Below are 15969 nucleotides of genomic sequence, written 5' to 3'. Positions count from 1 at the left end.
ACTGCACACTGCAGGAGGCGGCGGCCGGCGAGGAGCAGCAGCAGCAACAGTGGCGCGCGTACGCGGCTATACGCGCGCGTGCGGCCGCCGCACGTGCGGTCGCTGGTCAGCGGCTTACTCGGTATAGCCTTAGCTTAGCCAGCTACAGTAGCCCCCATCGTCCTGCCGGCCGGGGACCAGGAGAGGATCTTCATCAGTCATCAGTCATCACACCCTCTCCCGCCGCATCCATCGGTCCATCCCGACCTCGACCTGCTCCTCCATGCACATATCTCTCATTTATTTAAGTCTCTCGAGGCAGCAAAATCATCGTAAGCTAGACGCATCTGCATGGCTGCTTCATCGTCCTGATGGCCTCCTCCTCCGTACCTCCCGCCATGGAAACTGACAAATACTACTCTAGCTTGAACTGCAGCAAAAAAAATTGCTAAAATGGAAGAAATTGGTGTGCTAAAATGGAAGGAAGTGATATGATGGTAGTGTGTGTGATTCAGGACATTGATTTTTTTTTTTAATTTTCCCCTGGCGTGTGTTGAGACTGTGTCTGTCTGTGTACATGTACGAGCTGAAGCAATGGAGTAGATGCGCCATTTGATGCAAAGCTTTTAATTAGTTTGCCTCTCTACCTTGCACAGTATGAGGGAAACACCAAATTAAGTGAAGATGTGTGTGGAGCACTGCATAGCACTATAGTAGTATATGTAAATTATTCATCGAAAACTATAGAGAAACAGTCAGTACTAGTTGTCACTACCAGTCAAACAATATGTATATATATTGAGAGAGCGAGAGAGAGAGATCCCGGCTGAAATGGAAAGATCTTAAATATATATGTATGTATATATATATAAGCAATTAAGCTCAAGTATTGCTTTCATCTCATCATGGGTAGTAGTATGTGTATATGGGAGATGAGCAAACAGTAGTACTATGACAATTAAGCTCACTTCCCTATCTTACTTATTACTCCCAATTACCAGTTGCCGATTGCAATATATATATACTCACTGACCTAGCTAGCTAGGTAATTTAGCAACAAGCTAAGGAGAAAGAGAGAAAAAAAACTAAAAAAGACCCAAGTTTAAGGGAGGAAGAAATCAAGTGAGAAAATGAGGAGAGGAGATCGTTGCTACTAGCTATTGCTAAAGAGCCAGAAGGATACTAGAGAACCAAATGGCAAAAGAAAGTAGCTGAAATCTTGCAAATTAAGGGCGAGACGCATACGGAAGCAAATAGACATGGATGTGTTTGCAGCAAGGTGATCGATCTACTATACTCGGGTGGCGGTGGTCGGTGCAGCAGCAGAAGCGGTGGTGGTGGTGGTGCTTCCTCCTCCTCCTCCTCCTGTCTGGCTAGTGGCGGCGGCGGCGGCGGCGGAGCTGCCACTGCCTTCTGCTGCGACGGCGGCGGCGGCAGCAGACGACGAGCTCGACGCCTCCCCGGCGGCGGCGCCCGGCTGGTGCTGGGGCGGCGGCGGCGGCGGTGGGGGAGGCTGCTGCTGCTGCGTGCGCTTGCGCTTCTTCTTCTCGTATGGTATCCCGCGGGCCTTGGCCTGCGCGTCGCGGACCTCGCGGAGGTAGATCCGGACGGCGCGCGCGGCGAAGGGGTTGGACTCCGGCGCGTGGCCGCTCTCCTCGTAGGCGGCGCGGAGGCGCCCGATGAGCGCGTCGAGGGACCCCCACGCCTGGCGCAGCGGGCACGGGCACGGCGCCGGCGGGCTCGGCTGGCCGTAGTAGGCGCACCCCGACGCGTGCACCTTCGTCTTCCCGAACTGATCCAGGTACTTGAGGAACTCGATGACGTGCGCGCCGCTGCACCTCGCCAGCGTCAGCGGCGGCCGGTGGTTCTTCAGGTACTGCAGGAACGTGTTCCAGTCCCTCCTCTTCTGCGACTCGTACCTGCTCAGCTGCTGCATCGGCTGCATCGCCGGCGGCGCCTGCGCCACCGGCTGCGCCTGCCCGTCCGCCCCACCTCCTCCTCCCTCCATGCAACAGCTTAAGCTAAGCTAACTCCACAACTACGCGCCTAGCTAACTACTACGACGGCGCCACCACCTGCGCCGGCCGGCCGCAGCCGGCGGCCGGAGCGATCGATCGGTGGCGGAGGAGAGTGGAGGTGAGATGAGACGCGGGTTGGGAGGGGAGGGTGGCGATGGGATGCGGGGGAGAGCGACGGGGAGAGGAGGGGGGGAGAAAGAAAGGGAGGTGAATGCGGACGGAGGAAGCGGTGAGTTGGAAGGTGATAGGAGGGAGGCGCGCGGGGGGGTGTGGGGCCCGGTGGGCCATTCACGTGGTGGTGGTGGCCCCCGCTGGCCCGGGAGAACAATTCCCCCGTATAGGAGTACGCGTGTACTATGTATGTATACCGGAATACGTACGTACGTATGCATGAACAGTAGCATCCCGCGCGTATACGTACATGTACTTATACATGCGTGCGTGTGGGGTAGGAAAAGATGCGGTGAAACGGGCATACCTTGCTGCCGTACGTAGTACGTGTATACTCCGTATGTACGTAGGCTGAAGCTAGTGCCTAGTAGTGTACAATTCCCGGCTGTTGTCACACGAGGAGTATTAACTCGATAACAGCAATGTCCCTGTTCGAAGATTAGGACTACTCTGTTTGAGTTATGAGAAGAGTAAATTGTGCATATATTAATTGCGCCGGGTAATGCGTATATTGTTTTACTCTGCAATGGGTTTACTGATACTTTCACTAGTGAACTCTATATTAAAGAAAAATCGTGTGAAATATGATTAAAAATTATAAAACCTTTTTGAATTTATACCATTGTTTCATGAGGATTTATTCAAAATTTATGAAATATCATGAAAATCCTATATATTTGATAAAGTACCCTGATGTTGAGTGAAACTTAACTAAAACAATGAACTCTGGTGTAAGGAGAAAGTACGTGCTAAATCTGGTGTACAACGAAACAAGGTATATTTTATCTTATGTAAAGTGCAATTTTCTCTTATTAGAAACTTAGGATTGTGATAAATTTTTTTTGAGGATTTGATAATTTCATTTGTTGCAATAGTTATTTTTTAGATATATATATATATATATATATATATATATATATATATATATATATATATATATATAGGAAAATTATATACTACTACCGGGAGTAGCTACTCCCTCCCTGTCCGCCACCAATTCAATTCGTTTGCCCAGATAATGGTAATGACTATTAACGGGTTTATTGAATCGAATACTTTTACCCGTTTTCTTTTACCCGTATTTTTTTCCCTCGGGGTCAACAAGATTGTTTCTGTTCTGTAGCAGATTCGAAAATTGAATCAAGATTCCTGAGTTTGTTGTAGATAGAATTTTGTTCGGAGACAGCTGACCAGATATATTTCAGGGTGGTTTTTTCGCTCTTCAGTTTGCTTATCCAAAGCGAGAAAGCAGGATGATTATCCCGTCGAGCAGAACATTATCGATCTAAAACCGTTCTTTGCGTTTTGAGAGTTCTTAACCCATCTAAACTCAGATTAGTAGCCTCGCCGGCGGCTGCGTTGCAGATAACGTTGAAAGGTCTAGCATGGAGAACTCCAGTTCCAAGGTTTGTTGCCATATTCATCTGTTATTTTGCAGTGAATGTGGTGCCGGCCATGGCGACGATGAACAGCACCAACCCGACATTGGTACGGTATAGCAGTGTCAGGCTGCAGGCTGCCGGAGAGGAGCGCCCCAATGTGCCGCGTGCACGCCGAGCGCCCCAACGCCGGCGCCGTCGAAGCTCGCGGCAGCCATTGATGGATTTTTTTTTCCTAATCTTTGAGTCTTTTTTTGATCGTATCTCTTACTAATTTGTTTTGTTTATGTTTTTGCATTTGCAGCACCTTTGCAGTCCTGCAGCAGGTGCGAATGTTTCAGGTGGTGGTGGCTCTAGTTCTGTTTTCACTAGAGTCCTTCATGCTGCTCAAGCAAGAAAGATGCATCAGCGGAAGCAGCTACCTGGTTCTGCAGTATCAAATTCCAAAAAAACAAGTGGCATCAAGGGTAAAAAGGTAGTACAAGAAAAAATTTACACCAGGTGCACTCCTGCTATTCTCTCAGATCTATTCTTAGGTTTTGGTGATCAGCAAAAAGAGCTAGTGAAACAGATGGAGTTTGATGGGTTGCTTTCCATGAGGCTGACTAAACTGAACAAGCAATTCGGAGCATGGATTCTGTGCAAGCTAGACCCATCATCAGGTAATCTGTTTGCGGGATCTAGACATGAAATTTGTTTGACATGTGAGGATGTCAGCCTACTTTTGGGAATCCCTTGTGGACGGAAGGAGATTTTGCCTGCAATAAAAAACGAGGTAAAAGATGTTAAGGCTTATAAGTGTGAAATCTTTGAGAAAGATTCCTTTGATGGACTTACCATTGTAACAATTCAGAGGATATTGGAGAAAAAATTTAACAGGACGATGACTGTTCACGAACAGATTGTATTCAAGACTGCTTTTATAATCTTTGTTGTAACCAAATTCTTGGCTCCTCAATCTGTTAACAATCACATATCTATAAGGTATATGAAGGCTTTGGTTGATGTAGAAAATATTCACAAGTACAACTGGGCGGAATTTGTTTTGCATGACATCAAAGATGCAGCAGCAGCATTGCAACACAAAATACGCCATCGAAAAAGCATTGGTTACATCAATGGCTGCATTATACTACCTCAGGTGAGATTATCCTATTATTCGTTCGAATTATTTGCCTTTTACTTTCTAATATACCCGCAACATCTTTTCACATGCTATAATTTATACTGCTCAGCTTTTTTATCTGGACAATCTGGATTTCGGGACGGACACTCCCGAGCAGGAAAACATTCCAAGGATTGGCGTGTACAATGACTCCATGATAGCAGAATTCATTGAGAGGGATGTAATTCTCAAGAACCGGAATCCTTTCCCCGCGTATGGAAAGATGAAGGTAAAATCAACTCTCCTGCCGGTAGAGTATTCTTGTTGAAATTTCCCTTGTGCAGAAACTTCAGACTATTGACATTTTTTTTGGGTTTCAGCTGCGAAACAAACATGATGAAAAATACAATCTTGGCCATCATACGGGTGCAATAGAGGTGCAATCTCATGTAGTTTGTCAATCTATTCAATATAAAAAGAATCCATTTTTCCATAAGAATTGTTGATATATCTGTACACAGGCTATCCATGTGGATCGTACCTACGATGCCAGGTCTGACATCGAGCCCCCAAGCTTTAATCTAGGAATAACACAAGATATCGAAGAAGCAAACATGGTGGCATGTACCCCAGGTCATGACATCTCCAATGTGGCTGAAGACTCTGACAAAGAACAAGAACTCAACTTTTTAGCACGTACCCCAGATCAGCCAATCTCAAAGTCAGTAGATGCCTCTGACAAATCCGGAGAAGGTAATGCAGTGCACAAAACTCCCTCTTCGCATGGAGGTAATGATACCCACAAGCCTGTATCAGTTTTTCATTTTCATTCATAACCAACCACATGCACATAATATGTCTCACTCTTACTGTTCTGTCTCATAATAGGTTACCAACAAACTAAACTTAGTAGTTTCTCTCCGTACTCTATGTTGAAAGAGACGAGTGGGGCGAGGATTTTCATGCGTGAGGAGTACGCATGTACAAAGCTCCCACCTAAATCCAAGAGGAGAATTATCGGCGGTCCTTCTGATATCCTATTCGATCGGCCAAAGAGGTCGATTAAACCAAGCCATTCGGTGAAATCACCATTTCTGAGCAAGCAACACTCTTTCGTCAGGCATGACCAGAAGGCACTTGATGATTTATACACATATGCAATTTCAATCACTGATGCAGAAGCTCTTAAGTAAGCCACCTATCTGAAACACTTGATGATTTATACACATATACAACTTCAATCGCTTATGCAGAAGCTCTAATGTAAGCCACCTACCTGAAATGTTCCTTTCTTTCACCACTAATTGTAAAGATATCACATTTAACAGGAAAATCTGGGTTCACATCTCCCAACCTGTCCCTATGTCATTAAGCCTACATGACATACAACAGGCTATTCGGCTAGACACTCAAATGCAAGAAGAAACATTCAATGTTGCAGTTCAAGTATTAGCAGCGGATGAGATACAGAGATTTGGAGGAACTGATTTTGTAGGCTGGAGACATTTCTTAAATCAAGATTTTGCAGTAAGTGCTTCCAATTACTCTAGACTATTTTAATTCTTAAATATGGTGTGTTTTAACACAATATGGCGCTGTAGATGTTTGCAACAGCTGGTGATGACCAGTGGAACCCAGAGGATCATCTCCCCTCATTCAAAGATGACTCCCTGATACCATATGACGTACCTAGTTGCCACCTGGTTTGATAATTAACAGCATCTTGAAAAATTCAGTACATCAAGTGCAAATGTTCAGGCCACTAACTTTTGCAATGTCAATATTAATTTGCAGATATTTATTCCACTACTTCAACCACTGCACTATTCTCTATACGCATTTGATATGGAGAAAAAAAATTATGCATTCTTGACCCACTGAGAGACGCCTCGAAAAGATCAGAGGATACAGCAGAAAGACACTTAAAAACAAAATTTCACATTTCATCTGCTCTGAAGGAGTGCATGAAGCTTGCATTTCCAGATTGGGACGAGGATATACCAAACTGGGTTTCTGAGTTCCCTTCGGCCATCCCAGCTATAAACAACAGGTTCTAGTTCATGCTCCCAATTTGATCCAAATTAATTTTTCCATTCTACTCATTTATGGTCATTACAATAATAACAATTTTGGTAGGCTGGAATGTGCCTTTCACGTGCTCTACTACATGCGAAACTGGGATGGAACTCGCCTTGTGAACCCCCCAAAATCTGTGAGTTTTATGTACACACTAGGTTCAACTTAAGTTTCATTGAAGTAGCTTCCTTTTATAATAAATATTTTTCTATATTAACAACAGGATCAACGAGATCTTCGAAAGGAATTTCTGTCCAACTTATTGTCATTCAAAGGCAATGAAGCTATTCTGCCGGACTTCGTCGTTCACTGCCTGAAGTTATCTAACAAGATCTGAGCATGTTATGCAAGCATGCCAAAATAAAGATTACATTCAGTTACATCATTATTATCTAAAATTTGTTAGGTCCCAATAATATTTGTCTTGTTCTTATTCAACATTTTTCAAGGCTTCATGTTCTCTGCTATTCTCTTCCCAAATTAATGAATTTGTCATTTACCTTCCAAATATCATAAATTTAGATTTTCCCAACATCAAATCCATGATGTTCACCTATGGCAAATTAAATACTACAAACTAATTACATCTTCTGTTGCCGTACATTACGTGATCAGCTCTCCTCCAAACTTAGAGAGCAGATCATGACACGATCCAAATCAGTGCATGCCCGGCGAAAAAAAGACAAGTTCTGCTCCCAGAGCAGAATAGTATGCCAATTGATTTATGCTACCACGAGGATACATCCCACCAAACAACAGCAAAAACTATTAGCCATGTACTGCCGCCGAGAAAACATCCCACCAGAACAACAGCAGAAACTACTAGCCATGTTCTGCTACCGTGCTAAACCCCATCTAAAAAAACACCACACGCACTCTTTTCATGTTCTGCTCCCGATGCAGAGCATGATGAAAAACGTTTTTGGCTCCCACGAAGATTCGTCCAACACTACCTCTAGCAGAAACAATTAGCCATGTTCTGCTCCAATAGGATGCTTCCAAAGACTACAACTTCACCACATACTCTGAGGCACAACAGAAAATAGGAAAATACAAAACTAGTGTTCGCAAATTTCCTACAATGTTTGCCAAATGTAAATATTCAAAATGAACTACATGTTCTGCTGACGAAATTTAATAATAATAAAATTTCCATTGTATGCTAAACGAAATGCTAACATCAACCCTGCAGAACATTGAACAGAATAATTACACTCACTTCCTCCTCTCATAACTAGATTTCCGACCACATGTACTCTTATAGTGGCCATGACCACCACATTGCTTGCAGTACCTAATCTGCTTCGTTGACTCTTTTTTTCCTTTGGCGTGATTCTTCGACTCGTCCTTGGAGGTACTCTCACTAGCCTTCTTCTTCTTTGCTTTGCTAGATGTCTCTCCCTTCGACATCAGTCTGGTACTCCTCGGTCGTCCACGACTTCTTCTAACCTCAGGAGGGAGTATGTCTTCTTCGTTGACATCAGTCATGTCCACATCAACTGAATCCTCACCAGCAGAAACATCCTGTCCAATGCCGTCCTCATCGGCTACACAAAATTCATCAGACATTCCATGCTCCGAGTCAGAACTGTCTACACTATCATCCAATTGCACACCAGTAGGTTTCTTCCCAATTGTTCTATCTCCGCAGTGAATTTCCTTGTTGTTTACAACTTGCGAAGTACACATGACCTGAAGTTCTCCAATCAGCTTTGTCAACACTTCCACTGTCTTCTCATATGTTTCTGAACTAGTACCACCAAGTCTAACCATATCAAGTGCAGACTTGTGCAGGAGGGTGTTCCGATAAGTTCTCGATGATGCCGCCTCCTTATCCTTCAAGTACGACTCCTCCAAGTGCTTTGGGATTGAATCTCTAGCATCTTTTGTCCACCTCTTCAGGATATACTTCTTCGGTATTTCCGTGAAACCATACTGTACCATAACCTGCAAAAACACTATGCATTAACACACAAAAACACAACAGCGTTATGAGAACTGCTTAATATTCAAACTTACTCTGATAATATGGGAGCATATAATTCCCAAGTGTTCAAAAAGCTTGCATCCACATGACAGATCTTGTTCAGTCAGGTCAACCTGAACCTTAAATTCTTTGCTGCCCCAACTTTGCAAGGTGTCATCACCTATATGGACTAGCTGCAGAACATGCTGATCAGAAGTATGATAAACCATAAATGAAAAGCTTAGCTTGAACTGTTCCTTGAACCTGGAAAATTCACCCCTAGTGTACACCCGAGAAGCATGTTTCTCAATGGGCGAGCTAGTTAATGTGGAAACCTTCTCCTACAGTTCACGAGAAATGACAAGCATATTATAACATGTTCAGCAGAAAGTACCATACACCGATATATCATACGGAAATAATTAAAAAAAACATACATTGTATGTATCATGCTCCTCAGCGTCTTCCGCTTCAATCCTATCATTGTAGAAATTCTCATACCTCTTTGCAAATCCATGTAGCGAAGAGGATGGTTTTACATACTTCTTCAGAACATGATTCATGCTCTCACTTCTTTGTGTGGTTGACATCCTAGCAAAAAAGAATTCCCTGAAGTAAGCTGGAGCCCATTTTTTCTTCATGTCCCACATCCTGCGCAAATACACGCTAGACTCGAGATTGTACTGCTCCATTAAATCTGACCATGCCTTCTCAAACTCTGCCTCTGTTTGGGGTTCATTTAACACCCGGTGGAACTCCTGTTTGAAACTGCTTCTTTTACTGTAAATGTTCCCCAAGTTCTCCTTAGCATTCTTCAGAACATGCCATTTGCAAACTCTATGAATAGTTTCAGGCCAAACCGCTTTGATCGCCACCTCCATTTGATGACAGTTATCTAAAAAAGAAGTTCACAACCATTCGAGATTAAAAACAGAAGACATATCATTAAACACACCACTGATCCATCCAAATAAACATATACCTGTTAAAATTGCTGCAGGCCTCTTCCCATGCATTGCATCAGTAAATGTTTGGAAAAGCCACTTGAATGCTTCGATTGTCTCCTCCCTCAACAAAGCGCAACCAAAAATTGCTGTTTGAAAATGGTTATTTACACCGACAAAAATCCCAAATGGCATGTTGTACCTATTAGTCTGATATGTAGTATCAAAAGTGATTGCATCCCCAAAATGGTCAAAACTTAATCTGGAAAGAGAATGACACCAAAATATATTTTTAATCCTTGAAGCACCATCAATCTGTATGGTGTAAAAGAAATTCTTACTACGGCATTGCATTTCCCTAAAAAAATTCAGTGTCTTCTGCACATCATTGCTACACTCATCCCTTCTGATGGCATACGCCATTCTTGTCACAGCCCTCCTTGTAAAGGGGGTTAAGGACGGCCCGCCGTGCATACCTGAAAGTAATCCATACATAGTTGTAGGTGTCATCCCATTATCTACCATTTCCTTTATGTTCCTCTTTGTCCCTTCATCAATGAAATTATGAGACCGGAAGTGTTTAGTATGCTGCAGGTCCCGTTTCATTTCATGGTTGTGCTCACTAACGAATGCAGAAACTCTCCACTTTTGACTTTCAGAAGAACGATTTAACCTGACCATAGCCTTGTAGCCTATCCTGGTCGGCGGACCAGTGACGGAATTATCTCTACCCTGCATAAATTACAGGAACACCTTACTACGTAAAACCTATGAAATGATGATCCTACGCATCACACTATAGAACCTTGCCAATCTTACGAGAATACGAAACCATGGTTTTCAAAAAAAAAAAGAATACACTAAAGATTTTTACCTCGCGAATGCAGCAGAACTCTTGCATGGACTTCACGCCTCCATCTTTGTATCTGTTCTTGGATCTCCTTATACCAAAACCAGTGAACCTAGCGTACAGATTGTAGAACGCATAGCCATGAGAGTCCTCATTGAAGGTCTGCCCAATTTTCGGCAACAGAATGGCTGGGTCAAAGAGTGAAATAGGCAGCAGATCACTATCTTCCTCCCCCTCAACCACGATCCTAGGATCAAAAAAATGAGAATTCAGCTAACAATGCAGAAAGGGAAATTGTACACTACAATCACACTGACATAAAAAATACCTTTCCAACGGAACTACGTCCATGGGTTGTCCACTATGATCCTCGCCACCTTTCTCCGGCCAGCCTTCTTCCTCCATAGCTATCTTCGCGAATATTGTTTCTGTCCAGCACGGATTCTGGTAGCTACCCCTTTTGGCAAACAGAATTTGCTATAGGGCGTCATTTTTTCCAGCTGGTTGGATATATACTGACAAATAATTCCGGTTTATTTTCCATTAGCTGTTCAACAACCTCCCCGAAAATCAAGGCTCCTACGTGCGAAGCATGTTATTGGACTCCGGAAAGTCAGCCACTAGCAACATTAACGAATTCTGATGAAACCATACCGCCACAAAAATAGCATCTATAACAAACATTCCGAGTACGCAACGCTACACTCACAGAAACCAATTCGAAATCTCTGCTCCATTCTTGTACAATATTCTGCTCGAAGAACTTCATCTTGGTGAAGGATTGCATTCACGATGACAACAGGGAGTTTGCAGTACACACAACTTAAATAGATAAATGAAAGGATAACATCTCAATTTTATTTCACTTCCCAAACAGTAGAAGATACAGATTTCTAAACTTAGATACTACTCGCTTTTTCCTCATAGAAAATACCATACAAAACTAGAGACAGTTCGTACGACTAATCTACGACCGTGCAGAAAGCAAGCCCTTATTACAATTTTCCTGATCATCACACTATTGTCTACATATTTTCATTGGACACATGTTCGCAACCATTACTGTTGACCCGGGTTGTTTCGTTGCTTCTGAAATTCATGTCGCAAGCCACGCGAATATCACGGAGTGAGCACCAAGCGCATCTCTTCCTAGGATTTCTCATGGGAAGAGGATGACATCCATCGAAATGAATGACATATTTCTGGAGAGAGTGGTTCATCACTTCACTCCGGGCAGCAGTATCCATGCAACGCACAAAACCATTCCTGATGACCAAATAACGCAATAACCAGTTAGAGCCAAACAAACAAACAAGAGAAAAAATTTCAACAGAACATAAACTAAAACTAAACTTCAATGTGTACCTATCTGCGGCAGGATTATGCTGCTTGTCACCATTAACTGTAATGGTTCCATCTTCTGCCTTCGCCATATGATGGTGCTTGCTACTACTCACCGGCGACGATGCGCCTACGGCCGCCACCGACTTCTGCTGCTCGACATCAGGCGCCGACGAGACTCCGCCTACTCGCACCGCGGAAGGCGACGCAACAGACCTCGCCGACGACATTCTGCCCTTTCCAACCGGAGAGTTTCTGCTCCATCAAAAACCTGCAGAACAAAATCTTCTTCCTCACAAATCCGAAAGATAATTGTGGTCCTCATTTTCTGTCCTCCATCACCGTCAACTTAAATAGAGTATCAATACAGCAACCTCCACACTAACTACTCTCCTGGTCGCTCGGTCGTGCATGCGTGCGGGTAACAAACCATGCATGCAGAACATTCAAAATGACTCACCATGCAGAACACAGCGCAGTGATCCGAATTTTCAAAAAAAAAGAATATTCAAGTTTCTGCATCGCTGGTTTAATGGATCTTTTCTCACAATCCGTTAGTGAGTTGAAGCCCGAAACCCTGATGTGAGTTGGATAGGTGTCCGATGGTTACAATAGGAGTAGCTACTCCTGGGAGTAGAATATAGGCTTCCTATATATATATATATATATATATATATATATATATATATATATATATATATATATATATATATATATATATATATATATATATATATATATATATATATATATATATATATATATATATATATATATATATATATATATATATATATATATATATATATATATATATATATATATATATATATATATATATATATATATATATATATATATATATATATATATATATATATATATATATATATATATATATATATATATATGAATTGCTTTTATGTATTCTAAAATGATTGCACAATTGTAATGAGATTTAGCTAACAAAATCTGTAAAACAATTCTTTTCATTGATACGAGAATATTATATATATGTATGACGGTTTTTTATATATTATTAATTAAATAGACCCTTTTTAATGGATAAATAGTAATTTAAATCCTCTCACTTTTACTAAATTGTCCTCAACAAATAATCTCATCCTAAGTTTTTCACTGGTCGTTCTAAAAAAATCCTTGTTTAGGTTTTGCTTGGCAAAATAGTGTTAGAACAAAATACCAAAATTAGTTTGAAATGAACCCTTCTTGGTATTAAGATACTCAGAACTCAGCACTAAAACTTGTTTAATTTGTAACTTATTAGAAGTGTCAGGCAACGAGATGTTGGACTCAAAATCCACATGTTAGACCCATATTGCTAGTGAGTTTCACATTGTGATTGTAGATACATATAGATGAAAAATAGTACGTATATATAGTGATGATTTAGTTTAATCTAAATATATTTATTGGAATTTCTATTATCCATAACCAATAAGATATATAATTTATTAGTGAGAATTTCAATGATTTTTCTGAAGGATGTGTATACGCGAGAGTCTTAAACTTATCAAAAATGAATGGTACGGTGTGCAGCTATAGATCTTGACTGCAAACTTAGATGCCGTTGTGACCCTATTATTTGGTACTGCTAGCTCTCTCTACCTAGCTATCTTTTCCAATACTAGTAACTGAATCCGTAAACTAAAAAGCCTCACATCTACAAGATCTGACTGTTGATTAAATGGACAATATTATCACAATCATAGATTATTAACTATTAAGAGTAAATAAAACATGCAATTGCAAATACCATGAACTTTTTGGTTGATTTTACTATGGTTTCACCATGAACTAAATTAAAAATGGCATCAGAAATACCAAGGATTTGTCGCATTTAGTTTTTCTAAACTTATTTAATATTCCTTGTGTTTTTTAATAGATAATGTTGTTGACTTTTGAGCACATATTTAACCATTATTTAAAACTTTTATACTAATATATAAGATATAAATCATGTTTAGAGTACTTTAAGTAATAAAACAGCTCACAACAAAATAAATTATAATTATATTTTTTAATAAGACGAATAATTAAACGTGTGATAAAACGTCAGCAGCATCATCTAAAACGAAGGTTGTGATTTTAAATTTTGGAATTGATAACTATGCAATAGTAACCTCACTGGACTCTCAAATGTAGCATTTTGTCAGAAATTCAAAATTCACAGCTTGCAAGGTTAACCCATGTGTGGACTCTTCTTTAATCTACTAAGTTGCTATATATGATTGGAAAAAAATAACAGTGTGTTTGTCATATGATTAAAAATAATACCAGTAACAATAGTCCGTAGTATGTACTGTATATTACACATGCATGCTGGTTACGCGCCGTTCTTTGCTTTCTTTATGTACTCCTCAATCTTATATATTTTATGCGCTTCTTTTGTTTGTCACATATATATCTTTATGATAACTTGAACGTCACTTTCCCATTTACATTTTTCGCTTTAGGCCGGTAATAGGAGATTGATTTATCTAATTTGATGTCCAGTACGTATAGGATCTGGCTGTTAATCAAAAGTAGAAGCGAAAGCTACTTTATTACGATAAGGATTAGCGATAATATTTCTTATACTTACATTTTGATCACCCGTTGATCGCGGTCAAGATCTGCCTACTTATTATTCTTTACAAAGTCACATGCAGTATTTCTTGTGTGTATACATGTATGTTGTTTCTTTAATTAAACATGAAAAATGATATTCTAAAAGCAACTCCTGCAAGATTTCTAAACACGGCCTTAAATCAATTTTTAAGGTTCACGGTATTAACAAGATCCTAATAAAGCCCTAAAATCCAATCCATAGCTCCTATTCCTGGGACACTAGCCTTCCCATCCACTAGTTATTAGCATAGGAAGACATTTTATTTTTTTCCACCAGCACATGCTCCTCCCCCATGTAGTCCCGCGCGCCTCCCCCACGATATTGGACTGCCAATTGACACTCTCCATGTCTCTGTTGTGACGTCCCCCACACCACTCCACCGCCCCTCCTCCATTTATCACTAGTACAACAACGGTTTTTGTGTGCGGGCTAAAGAGATTTTTCCGTGCGGATGGGTGGCCCGCACGCACCCAGGGGTCTGGAAAAATCGCGATTTTCGCGTGCGGGTGCTTATGTCGTCCACACGGAAAAATAAAAATCCGAAAAAAAATTATAAAATTTCAAAATAGTGAAACCCTAACCCTAGATTCGGGCACCCTGCCGCCACCGCCGCCGGATCCGGGCGGGGGGCAGCCGCCGCCGCCAGATCCGGGCGGGGGAGAGGGGGCAGCTGTCGCCGCCGGATCCGAGCATGAGGAGGGCGGCGCCGCTCCTGGCCGCCTCCTCCTCGTCGTTGGCGGCAGCGGCCGCCGCGCCGCCTCGCCGTGCGGGGATGGCCGTCGGGTCCCGCGCCTCCACCGCCGCGCCGTGACAGGCATGAGAGAGAGAGAGAGGAGATGTGTGAGAGAGAGAGGAGAGGAGAGGCAGGTGTGAGAGAGAGAGGAGAGGCGAGAGAGAAGAGTGAGAGGTGAGGGAGAGAACCGAGGCACCGGATAAATTGAAGAGAAAGAGGGGACCGAGGAAAAAAGAAAATTTTGAAATGGGTAGGAGGGAAAAGAGGGATGAGTATTTTTGCGTGTGGCTCTCTTAATAGGTCCGCATGGGAAAATCGGCTCATTTTCCCGTGTGGTCCATTTAAGAGGAGCGCACGGAAAAAGCACGGGAAAATGAGCTGATTTTTCCGTACGGACCGAGTTACCGCTCGCACGCAAACTAAAAGGCTCCCTGTCCAGGAAAATCGTTTTTTAGTAGTATGCATCACCGAAAGAACGAAATGATGATGCCACGTTTGTCGCTGTGTCACCAGACCTTGAGCTCCCTCCCCAACACCCCCCCCCCCTCCACGTGTCTGTAAGCATCCTCCCCGCCCTTGGTGCCTGATAGTGGAGCACGGGCCGTCTCCACATAACCGTTAGCTTTTAGACTCACAATAGAGTGCCATGGAGCTTAGCCCAATCTCTAACCTCCGGAATTCAGGGTCGAGCTCAATGAGCTCCATGACTCTTTCCCCAAGTTTGAAGACCTCCCTGACCCCCGAGTGTGACAACCTTCTTCCTCCTCTTCGCCTTTTG

At 42.2% G+C, this 15969-nt stretch overlaps 2 protein-coding genes and 1 long non-coding RNA gene across 3 annotated transcripts; all 3 read right to left on the bottom strand.

The window, feature by feature from the left end:
- Positions 1 to 806: 806 nt before the first annotated feature.
- On the bottom strand, positions 807 to 2207 carry LOC107278201 (protein G1-like8). Its single transcript, XM_015782768.3, has one exon. The coding sequence runs from the start codon at positions 1985 to 1987 to the stop codon at positions 1271 to 1273; it is 717 nt and encodes a 238-aa protein (XP_015638254.1). The 5' UTR covers positions 1988 to 2207; the 3' UTR covers positions 807 to 1270.
- Positions 2208 to 7943: 5736 nt separating this feature from the next.
- Positions 7944 to 10893, bottom strand: LOC136356683 (protein FAR1-RELATED SEQUENCE 5-like). Its single transcript, XM_066310928.1, has 7 exons — positions 10817 to 10893; positions 10513 to 10735; positions 10115 to 10370; positions 9677 to 9787; positions 9132 to 9589; positions 8748 to 9035; positions 7944 to 8675 (listed from the first exon to the last, which is right to left on the bottom strand). Exons 1-7 carry the CDS (start codon positions 10891 to 10893, stop codon positions 7944 to 7946), a joined length of 2145 nt encoding a protein of 714 aa, XP_066167025.1.
- A 431-nt stretch (positions 10894 to 11324) lies between these two features.
- On the bottom strand, positions 11325 to 12144 carry LOC136356429 (uncharacterized). Its single transcript, XR_010741227.1, has 2 exons — positions 11854 to 12144; positions 11325 to 11754 (listed from the first exon to the last, which is right to left on the bottom strand). It is a non-coding gene; the product is annotated as an uncharacterized lncRNA (long non-coding RNA).
- Between the last annotated feature and the right edge of the window lie 3825 nt (positions 12145 to 15969).

This window comes from Oryza sativa, chromosome 5 (genome assembly GCF_034140825.1).
Source record: "Oryza sativa Japonica Group chromosome 5, ASM3414082v1".
Taxonomy (NCBI): Eukaryota; Viridiplantae; Streptophyta; class Magnoliopsida; order Poales; family Poaceae; genus Oryza; species Oryza sativa.
This window is presented reverse-complemented; position numbering and strand designations above follow the sequence as displayed.

Excerpts from the sequence above, each read along its gene's own strand:
- LOC107278201 (XM_015782768.3), bottom strand. The coding sequence starts at position 1,987 with ATGGAGGGAGGAGGAGGTGGGGCGGACGGGCAGGCGCAGCCGGTGGCG.
- LOC136356683 (XM_066310928.1), bottom strand. The coding sequence starts at position 10,893 with ATGGAGGAAGAAGGCTGGCCGGAGAAAGGTGGCGAGGATCATAGTGGA. Across the intron at positions 9,788-10,114 it reads TATGTATGGATTACTTTCAG|CAATTTTTGGTTGCGCTTTG; the intron begins GTATGCACGGCG and ends ATTTTCAAACAG. Across the intron at positions 9,036-9,131 it reads AGGAGCATGATACATACAAT|GAGAAGGTTTCCACATTAAC; the intron begins GTATGTTTTTTT and ends CGTGAACTGTAG.